We start from the raw sequence: 10,917 nt of genomic DNA, 5'->3' as shown, positions 1-10,917 counted from the left end.
GGCCTAGTCAGCTCAGGGATCAGTGGTGCGAGAAAAGCCCAGAAAGCCAGCCAGTTTTCGTACTCTGCTGCTGTTTTAGGGCCAGATCTCTCTCCCCAAACAGCGTATTTTTAAGCGGCCAAGTGAATTCTTATTAGGCATCCAAACATAGATATAAACCCATGTATTGTAAACAGAATTGCCCTGCACATAAATGGAGCAAAATATTGTAAGGTCTTTTCTTTTCTTTATCAGGTTACCCAGGCATGTTTTTTTTTTAAAAAAAAGTCCGCCCACGCAGAGAGACTGGGGAATGCCAAAGCTGCATGAATTTTAATTATGCTAGACATGCAACAAGGGGCTACCTTGTAAAGAATAAAGTTAATAAAACATGGATATGGGCTTAATTCTGCTTAATAAGCAGCCCTGGCAATGCACATTTTAGATGTAATTTACACAGCGTGGAAATTGGGTACAATTCTTAAGGGGTGTCTGCATGCAGACTTTCGAACTCAACAGTGCCTTCCTATTGGAAGAGATTTGTTGCTATGCTGCTGTAAAATGGTGAATTAGGCCATTCATAATTATTGACCAGAGATGGGGGTCTTTCTTTTCCCTGTGCAACTACAGCAACACGCGTATACATTTTAAAGTGGTATTAAATTTAAGTCTCTCCTGTAACTTTCATGCATGCATTTTCAGTAGCTATGCAGATAAAACAGTAAAAAGCCTGCATACACTTCTATCTGTAGTTAGCTCTGTGTGTACAGAATTAGTAAAGCAGAGGTATGCCTAATGACTGAATCTACAGAACATAGCCCATGGCTTTTGAAGGCTCTATGAAAAATAAACAGGATATTCTGTTAGCAACCCTGCGGGAATCATTGCACTTCACTAAGGAAGGATGCCAATAACCTCCGTTTTGACCTAGATAGATCGTTCTGTTTAGGAAGGTAAGGGAATGCAATTCTAGATCTCTTCTCTGTTCAAGCCACCAAAGCCCTGAAATTCAGCCAGGCCTTCATTTTAAACCTACCTCAGCACTGAGGACAGAAGAGTTTATTTATCAAGTGAACAAAACCTCAGAAATGACAGTGTCTTGAAATGTTTATGTTGGCCTCCTTCCATAGCAAGTGCCTAATGTGTAGGCCTCTGGATGCTTAGGGTGGGGTGGGGATATTTAATAAGCATTGTGAATCTGATTCTCCAGCAGCCATAGGGATTCTGACCCTCTGCCTGCTCCTGTGTGCAGGATGGGGCCTTTCTTCACAAACTGCAGGAGGAGCATTGACATATCTCTCCAGCATGATCAAAGCACTGTCTTGCTCGTTCATTTTATGAATCAGTGCTATTCTCTCCTTCCCTCTTCGTAGTGTGCACTGTGCAGCTTTCCAGACTGGGACTGGAGGTGAGGAGGGAGCCCAGGGGAGAAGAGGCAGGAGAAAAAATTGCCTTGATAATTATATAATATAGAGATTATTATATTGCATTAAAGATAGACAGATAAATATGTAAAAAAAACCCGTGCCTTAAGGAAAAATGCCATATTTGCCCAGTTTGGTCAAACAATTCAGCTTGCATTGGTGGCAACGAGGGATGCAGCCCCTGGATTCAGCAGGGGCTAGTTGATAGGGAACAGCATAGGCTGCACTACCCTCAAAGAGAAGTAGCTGATACAGATGAAAGTGGGAGATGTTTTGAGCCCTGTTTACCCTAATGGAAGTTGAAGGAAAGAACTTCCACTGGCAGACACCAAAGCACATGAAGGCTTTTCTGCTGCACTTGGCAGCCCACCAAAGGTAATGTTTCACCTGCAAGAATGACAGTGCAGGAGCATGGTGAGGTTGGCTTTCAGTTCTCCAGCTCAAGACCGCTCTGGCCTTGCTTGGTGTTTATAAAAGCATGGGCTCTTCAGAAAATTTTGTGAAGTTGAGGTATGATCCAGAGTGGTGCAGAGCAGATGTGCATGCCAGTAATGTCACCAGGAGTTCATGGCACTGTGCCCGCGTTCAGAACCAAACCCTGTGGACTCCTTGGCCATCTATAAATAAAGACAGACCTGCGCGTTAGCAAATGCAATATTATATTCAGTTTCACAAGCTCTGCTTTAATTTAATTCCATCACTGCAGAAGCAGAGAGGCCTGGGAGAAGCATTTCTTCTTAGAGTTGCAGCAGCTCTCTTTTCAGATCCACAAATCACCAGGAAAAAAAAAAAATACTGTGGCCAACTTTATCACTGATTAGGATCATTTTTCAGTGCAGAGCTGCTGCTCCCAGTTTACAGCTACACAAAAACCCAAGTTAGTCGCACATCAAAATAACTGAAACTTATCTAATATGGGGGGGGGGGATAAAACAGCATTCTTTCACCAGAAATTTGAAGACTACAGGCAAAAAAGTATCATTATATATAAATGGAAAACCTCCTTCTTGGGAAGATATCAGATTTGCTCACATCCTTTGAAGATGAAGCTTTGGATAATTCACTGGCAGTTGAGACAGCGATTCTCTGATTGCAAACAGCTTTCTTTAGGCCATGCCTGTACCTTGTACTGCAACATTCTTTGATGTCAAGTGAAATAATCCGGCAGAGAAAATTAAAATATGAAGCATTTTAGTTACAGGAAAGGGAATAAAAATCTTTATTGATTGGGACAGTGAAATCTGCTCGAAGAAGTTGGCAGCAGTTTAAAAGAGATCAACAGCCAAACATTTATATCTCTGTCGTGGTTTAACCCCAGCCGGCAACTAAGCCGCACACAGCCACTCACTCACTCCCCCCCGGTGGGATGGGGGAGAGAATCGGGAGAGTAAAAGTGAGAAAACTCATGGGTTGAGATAAAGACAGTTTAATAGGTAAAGCAAAAGCCACGCAGGCAAGCAAAGAAAACAAGGAGTTCATTCCCTCCTTCCCATCGGCAGGCAGGTGTTCAGCCATCTCCAGCAAAGCAGGGCTCCATCACGCGTAACGGTTACTTGGGAAGACGAATGCCATCACTCTGAACGTCCCCCCTTCCTTCTTCTTCCCTCAGTTTTCTATGCTGAGCATGATGTCATATGGTGTGAAACAGCCCTTTGGTCAGTTGGGGTCAGCTGTCCCAGCTGTGTCCCCTCCCAGCTTCTTGTGCCCCCCCAGCCTCCTCGCTGGTGGGGTGGGGCGAGAAGCAGAAAAGACCTTGACTCTGTGTAAACCCTGCTCAGCAGTAATGAAAACATCCCTGTGTTATCAACACTGTTTCCAGCACAAATCCAAAACATAGCCCCCTAGTAGCTACTATGATGAAAATTAACTCTATCCCAGCCAAAACCAGCACAATCTCCCAAATGGTTTTGAATATCTTCCTCCCCTGTTCTCTCCTGAAGAACCTGTTTCCACCTCGTTCTGGCATGCATAGGGATTAAGAGCGAAAATCAGGAAGTAATGCCAGAGTTTAGTTAATCTTTATGGAGGTAGTGGGTGGTTGTTTCAGTTGCCTTTTTTCCCGATACATTAAAATAGTTTAGAGCTGACGTTCTTGCAACGAAGTAGTTACAAAGATTATTTTGCTAAAGTTGGTAATTACCAGGGGGTGCCACCAACTGGTTTAAAGTGCCCTCTTCAGCTGGGTACATGCTTCACCCCTACACCTTCAGGACTGGATTAGCTTGCACGCTCCCCAGGCGAGGCACCGACCCCCCCCCGGCAGCGCAGCCCTCGGGGTGCCGGGGGCTGTCGCCCTGTCTTTGCTTGCATGGAGAAGCAGGGAAAGCCACGGAGATGCTCGGCTGCTGATGAGGCTGGGTGCCCGGGCACTTACAGCAATGGCCGAGGAGCTGGCCAGGGTGGCTGCGCAAGTGGCAGGCGGCTCCCTCGGAGGGAACGGGCGGGGCTGCGGCTCCGGGGAAGCCCGGCTCCCCGCGGGGGCGGCGGGCCGGCCCGGGGCGGCTCCCGGGGGCTGCCCGGGCGGAGGGGGCAGAGCCGCCGCGAAGCTGCAGTTGCCTCGCTCTGCCTGCGCGATTTTTCTCATCCAAACCTCGATCACGTAGGATTGCGTAGAGGAGGGCGAGGGGGAGCAGCTGCAATTCTTCCCGAGCCCGGAGCTCAGCTCCCGGCCGGCACCGACCCGACCCGCCCCGCCCGGCCGCTGCGGGGCTCCCCGCCGCCTTGGCAGCAGCCCCGCGCGGCGTGGGCGTCCGGGGGGGCTTCCCCGGCCCCTCCCTCCCCTCTCCTCCCCCCGCCTCCCCTCGTACCCCCCCCGCTGCCGGGCCGGGCCGGAGGATGCGGGCGGGCAGCGGGCGCGGCTCGGCTCCTCCTCGCCCCGCCGCCGTCGGGCGGCACCGCGGAGCATCCTGAGCCCCGCACGGAGCAGCAGCAGCAGCAGCGGCAGCCGCACCCCCCCGCCCTCCTCCTCCACCTCCTCCCCGCCTCGCATCGCTCCTCCCGCCGCGGCAGCCGGGCCCGGGGCCGCCCCGGTACCGAGCGCTCCGCGGCCTCCCGCCGGGCCGGACGATGTGGGTTTCTGCCGTCGGGGAGAGCCGCTGCCGGGGCAGAGGCGGCGAGCAGGGCTGGGGGAGCTGCGCCAGCCATGGCGCTGTGAGCCCGGGCCGCCGAGCTGCGGCGATGTGAGCCCGCACCCGCGGCCGGGGCGCCTCTTTTTTTTTTTTTTATTTTAAATTTAATTTTATTGTATCGCCTCTTTTTTGTTTGTTTGCTGGCCTGGTGCTTTTTCCCGTGGCTGCTTTTTCCTTCCCCTCCCGCCCTCTCTGCGAGCGGAGTGGGGAGGGGGGGAAAAGAGGAAGAGGAGGAGTGCAAACAGAAATGCAGCGCGGCTCGCCCTGAGCCCGGCCGCGGGAGCGGAGCGGAGCCGCGGGACGCGTCCATGTGCGCGCAGTGCCGCGCCGCGCCTCGGAGCCACCGCGCTGGGGCCGGGGCCGGCCGCGGGCCGGGGGGGCTCTGACTCATCCCACGGCCCCTCGCCGGAGGGCGGCCGGCGGGAGGCAGCGCCGCCGCCTGCGCCCGGGCGGAGCAGAGCGGCACCGCGCCGCAGGGACCCGCGGATCCTCCGCGCCCCCCCCCCCCCCCACTTCCTTTGGACACAGCTGCCGCCGGCGGACCTTTGCGAGCGGGGCAGCCGCCTCCCGGATTTACAAGGCGCGGGTGTGCTGCCAGCCCGGCCGGGGGTCTCGCCGACGGCCGCCCGCGCCGGGATTTGCGCTTCCCGGGGGACAGACCGATGGGCGGCGGGGTCCGGCGGCCAGCCATGGTTGTTAGCCCGGGCGCCCTGCTCCGCCTGGCCGGCTGAGCCCTTCCCGGCGCCGGGACTCGGGGCTGCAGCGCGTTAAGCGGGGTGTCCCCGTCCCCCGTCCCCGCGGGGCGCGGCGGCGGCTCGGCCCCAGCGCGCCCCGGGCGGCGCCCCCCGGAGCGGCGCGGAGCGGCGCGGGGGGCCCATGAGCGGCGATGGCAGCGGCTATCGCCAGCTCGTTGATCCGGCAGAAGCGGCAGGCGAGGGAGTCCAACAGCGACCGTGTGTCCGCCTCCAAGCGCCGCTCCAGCCCCAGCAAGGACGGGCGCTCCCTCTGCGAGAGGCACGTCCTGGGGGTCTTCAGCAAAGTGCGCTTCTGCAGCGGCAGGAAAAGGCCGGTGAGGAGGAGACCGGGTGAGTACGGCGGGCCGGGGCCGTGGGGACCCGCTCCGGGGGGTGGGGCAGCCCCGGGGCCGCCGGGATGGGTGCGCCGGGGGGGCCGGCCGGCCCCGGGGCTCACCCGGCACCGCCGGGTGCCGTCTGGGGACAGGCTTGCTCCGCGCTCAACTTTCGCCTGGGTCCTGGCGGGTCTCCTTCCCCGGGCCGGTGGGGTGGGTGGGCACGGACCAGCCGCCAGCATCCCTCAGGTGCTGTCCGAAGCGTGAGCAAAGCGGGTCGTCCGGCAGGAGAGACCCTGCGGCTTAATCCGTGCTCGCTTAACCCAGAATTGTATTTTTTCACCTCCCTGTACGTACACTTTTTAAACAGTCTCTTCTTATTTTTTGCATAGTGACAAAGAAATCGATAAACTGAGGATCAATTAGAATTGTGGCCATTTGATAACTAGATCCATCAAGTGCTACTTCTCAAGCAGAGTTGCATAGGGAATTTCATTAGCTCAGAAGGCTTTCCAGATGGCAGCTGCACGACCGTTGCACCTAACAGTGAGCTTGCAAGGACCTAGAAATGCATTTTAGGGTAGTCTTTTTTTCCTTTTTCTTTATCTTTTTGCGTGTGTGTGTGTGCTCAGTCTTGGTTCCTTATGGAAAACTTCAGCCCAAGCGTACGTGTTGCTCACATTTCCACGATGAAGTCCCACCACCCACAGTTTCAGTTCTGAGCGGCGCTTTGTGCTCTCAGCTGTCCTTGGTAGGCGTGAGAACTCAGTACCTGGCAAGAATAGGCCCTCTGTGATTTCTCAGTGGAATTATTATTTACTTCTTCCTTTATTTTTTCACTGCTATAAATCACCACTAAGGTAAGAACACAGCAATTGGTTTGAGAAGCTGTTGTGAACATATACTCTTCTTAGGTGTCTGCTGATATTAAGGTTAAAAAAGAGTGATACCCATTTACTTAGCTCTTTGGGACGTACCATCAACTTGTGTAATCCTCCCACGTTTTCTGTATACGTTAATATTTTGTTTGTTGATCAATCTCTTCATCTGAAGTCTGTCAGTCATGACTCTACAGCAAGGTGTCAGAGCTAGCTGAGGGCTGCTCTTCTGGTCTGTAGATTGAGGTACGTAACCTGTAGTCAAGCAAGGAACAAAAAGAAATAGGGGAAAGCGTCTCACCATAGAAGGCTGTTGTCAACAAAAGGGAAAGAATAATTGCTCTGGGTTGCTGTCAGCACCCCTGATTCACAGGCTGTGGGGCAGGGACTATATTTAGCTAGCAACATGCTTTAAGACTTGCAATGTATGGGTTAGGCTGTGAAAATCAGACTCTTTAACGGTCTGTTTTAAAGCAGTTACCAAAAGAGAATGCACAATATCTCAAATATTGACTTGAAATATTCAAAGGGAAAAATGTTGCCTTTTTTTTTTTTTTCCCCTCAAGTTATGGTGAGTGGTAGCTTGCTGGACCATCCTGTATATTGGTTAACCTGTGAGCCCAGACCAAAAGATGGCTCTTGCCGAAAAACAGCGTGGTCGTTTTGTCTCAGGAATCACTCTTTGTAGGATCGAGAGTGGGACCTGGGAGTCTCACTGATGAAATCTTTTCCCATTCCTCTTTCCTCCTCATCTCTATCTGCTATTGAATGAGGTCCCTCAAGGACTAAAAGGGGTGGGATGTCTAGACCTGTTCCTGGGATTTCAAGATGCTTCGTCGCATTAAAGTTTGAGTGACTTTTACAGCAGGGTGTGGTTGGTGAGTCTGTATTGGTCCTACCACCGTGCTGCCAGCTGCACAGGTTGAATTCTGCTTCCTTTGGACTCACTAAATGCCTGTGAGGAATTGATGAATTCTAAGAATTCCCTCAACTTCCACAGACTTTCATGCTGAGGAAGGTGTTCAATAACTTACAGACCAGAGTGATTTAAGGAAGACTTTTTATTGACTTAGAAGAAGGATCAATGCTACTCAGTGCTGTAAAAATAGAGCTGTTCAGTCTTTAGAGCTGTCAATCACTTGTAACCAGTACTGTATTCATTTTATAAAATTAAAGAAGTAGAGGAATTAAGTTGCTTTGAAAAAAATTCAAGTGTCCTTTTCTAGGCTATGGACTGTGTCTGCTTTAGTTCCTTATATCTGCCTTTTAAATAGAGATTTATTTCACTGGTACATCCTATTCCTGGACTCAGGTGTGCTGCTCAGAAGGCAGCATGCCACTGGGTTTGCTGCTGCTCGGATTGTTTATTCAGGGAGTGTATTGTGCCCAGATAACTTATTCATTGCAGAGTCTCTCTTCTGCATAGAAAATGACATGCAAATGAATTGAAACTGGTTTAAAGAAACGTGCATGCATTGTGTAGTGACCCACAACCCCAGTGATTATGTGTACTTAATGATATGCTGGCTCAGTATTTTGCAAGTCAGTGAAAGGAACGTGAGAAACATCCATGTTCAAAAGGGGTACAGTCGCATTTGGAAATGGTACAGTGCTAGGGGAATTACCTTTACCATTTTAAACATGACCTCGTTTTATGGCTATGGGGAGTAACTTGTCAAAATACTTCACATTTACAGATTGATTTTTATCTGTAGTACTCAACAAGCTCTACCAAATGGAGAGGATTCTTCCCATTTTACAGAAGGTGAGACCAAGGTATGGAGCAGTTACCTGACACGGAGACCCAATTCCTGGTGCGCGTTCCAGTGCGCCGCGCGCTGGGACCCCGCTGCCAGTGAGCTTACGATGCGTCAATGGTGGAGCTGTAGCAACTTGCGCCATTACAGAAAAATAACTCTGATGGTGGTTCATGTTCCCTTTGCTTTTGTAAAAGTAACTGTGTGAGCTTACGTCAATTAAGTGTTTTTTAATATGTGACTTAAGCAGTGCTATAACTAAAATATTCAGTAAAGATGTGTGCGAGCAGGGTTACATTTTGCACTAGTTGACACCTTGTGCTTCATTTCGCAGCTTGTGTGAAGGGAGAGTGAAGTACTCCTGCTCTTGTATGGGAAGGGAGAAATTGCAGCCAGTAGAAGTTCAGGCTCACTTGGCAGTGGGCATGAGTAGTCGCGGGTTTTGGCAAGCTATGGGGAGCCAGGTCCATGCAGAGACATCTTGTATAATCAAAGCTATCAGCTCCTAGGGAAAACAGACTGCAGAAACATCTCATTTGTCGGTTGTAATAAACACCACGTTGTAAAATGAGCACTTGTTTCGTCTGCCTTTTTGATGGGCAAAGGCAGCTCTCTCACACGCACACTCTATCTTCCTTTATATCTCTTACACATGTTTGGCTCTGAGTTGTGACTGATCGGTTTAAGATAGGCCAAATAAGGACGCTGAGTGCTGTGGACTGGGCTGAAAATTTGGACACACGGGCTTAATCCCATTATCGTAAATTAATACAAGTCATTGGCCGCAATTGTGCAGGTGCCAAGCAAAATACGTGTATGTTGAACAGTACCTGTACAAGTATATGTATAAAGTACAGCTGGAAAAGATTAAATTATATATTTTACTTTGACTATAGTAACTTGATAGAGGATTCAAAAGAAATTGCTGTATGGCATGGCTTTTTGGTGCAGGTTCAAGAGATGGACCCTTAATCAGAAAGTGGTAGATCCAAGAGGTGAATGCAGAAGACTAGGCAAAGCAGCTCTCTCTACAGGACTTCTCTGCCAAGAAATGGTTGAACCAAGTAGTTGCATCCCCTTTGTGGCTGAATTAAAGCATCCAGGCGCACCCCTTCTTCAGCTGTTTTGTAACAGGCTGGAAGCCCCGGGCTGGTGGGTCCAGCTTGTTTGTGAACGCTATGGCCGTTGCTTCACCGACCGTCTTCGCAGGCAGAGCTCACTCTGGAGGGCTGGGCTGGAGCTGGCCTTCCATCATGCCATGGCCACTGAACGGCTAAGGTGAGGAGTTTGGGGGCCTTGCACAAAGAGAAACAGGCTGGAGCATCAGGCACAGTATCTGTGGGGGTTGTTGGGAATTTTGTTGGAGTGAAGCCCACTAAAAGGGTGTCGTTATTTGGGGAAATCATATTTGAATTCAGGCAGCTTTGGGTCAGGTGGTGCCAGGCACTGTGTAGCGTCGTCTCCATCCCTTCAGGTGTTGCTTCTGTAGATGAGTTTCCAGCTCAGAACGTAGAGCTCAGTCTCAAACTGTTTTTTACTCCAGGAAAAAGAAAAAAATTCTGCATTGGTTTTCTTTTTCCTTTTTTTTCCCCATTTGATATATATTTTGTGCTTCTCCAGGGAAAGGATGCTTTTCCTTAAGGAGATCTAAAGGCTTCTTCCAAATTGAAGGAAATGGCTCACACATAGAAAAAAAGTGTCGACTTAAACTATGTTTTCCCTTTGCAGTGTTTCTTGTTTTGAATAATAAATGGAGATTTGGAATTTAAAATATACGTATGTAGATATTTTTGCAGCAGTATAAGTAAAATATAAGAGCAACTTCAGTTGAAGGACACAGAAGGACTTTGTTCATTTGGAGATTCATTTAAAATATTTGAGAAGTCTGTCATCTCTGCAAGCTGTTAAATTCCCCGAGTTAAATCCTGAAGTCCTTTCTGATTTCATGCAGGGTGAAAATGATGATTGAAGCTCATGGAAAAAACCACCTTTTTAGCTCTCCGTTAAATTTGTTGTAGTCCATGCCTGCTTTTATGGAGTGGTTCATCTCAGAACAGCTGTAATATCTGCCTAACCTGTGGTATTTGGCCCCTCCATTGCTACAGTATCCTGATGCTGGCTCCGTTATCTCAGTGCATAGCTGCTGTCTGCAGTAGGATTCAGGCTGGATCACAACGCTTTTCCATAGCGTGTGTACGCGTATCTGGGTGCGTGCCCAGTCAAGGGGGATTCATCACATTCCTCTGCCTGCTCCTCTGCAGAATTTGGTGCTGTGCCCCATCTCTAAGGAGAGGCTGGAGGGAGTGGAAATGGCTGGAAATCCTGGCATTGCCTGGCCAGCAAGAGCTCTTAGAAGTGCTAGCTGAGACGAGGGCATGTGTGCCAAGCGGCCGGCCAAACATGAGCCTAGACAACGTCAAGGGGAAGGGGCACAGCCTTGAGGGCATGCATCCTCCTTGTTTGGGGCAGTCTGTTGTTGGTGAGGTCTGCCGTTGGTGCTGTAAGCTCCTTCTGCACCCACCGGTGCTAATGAGTGCCAAAATAATTAGAAGGGGGGAAAAGTCTCCCTCCTGCTCATGACAGCTTGGCAGATGGGTTTCATTTTATTAAATTGATCTTCGGGGGTGGTATCGCACACATTCGTGACTTGCAGATGTGGTGACTGTCACGGCGTGTGTCTGT

The 10,917-nt window shown here is 50.3% G+C and overlaps 1 protein-coding gene across 1 annotated transcript in view; it reads left to right on the top strand.

The window, feature by feature from the left end:
- Positions 1-5,417: 5,417 nt before the first annotated feature.
- The window catches only part of FGF12 (fibroblast growth factor 12), a gene marked incomplete at both ends in the record, with an annotated part of 105,146 nt that continues 99,646 nt past the window's right edge, over positions 5,418-10,917 (top strand). Inside the window, one exon of the mRNA XM_082319404.1 lies at positions 5,418-5,616. Within this exon, the coding sequence (XP_082175530.1) occupies positions 5,418-5,616 (199 nt within the window). The remainder of the gene's footprint in view (positions 5,617-10,917) is intronic.

The sequence above is a fragment of the Platalea leucorodia genome (genome assembly GCF_965183815.1).
Source record: "Platalea leucorodia genome assembly, chromosome: 8".
Lineage (NCBI taxonomy): Eukaryota > Metazoa > Chordata > Aves > Pelecaniformes > Threskiornithidae > Platalea > Platalea leucorodia.
The sequence above is the reverse complement of the archived record's forward strand: the minus strand, read 5'-3'. Positions and strand labels throughout refer to the sequence as shown.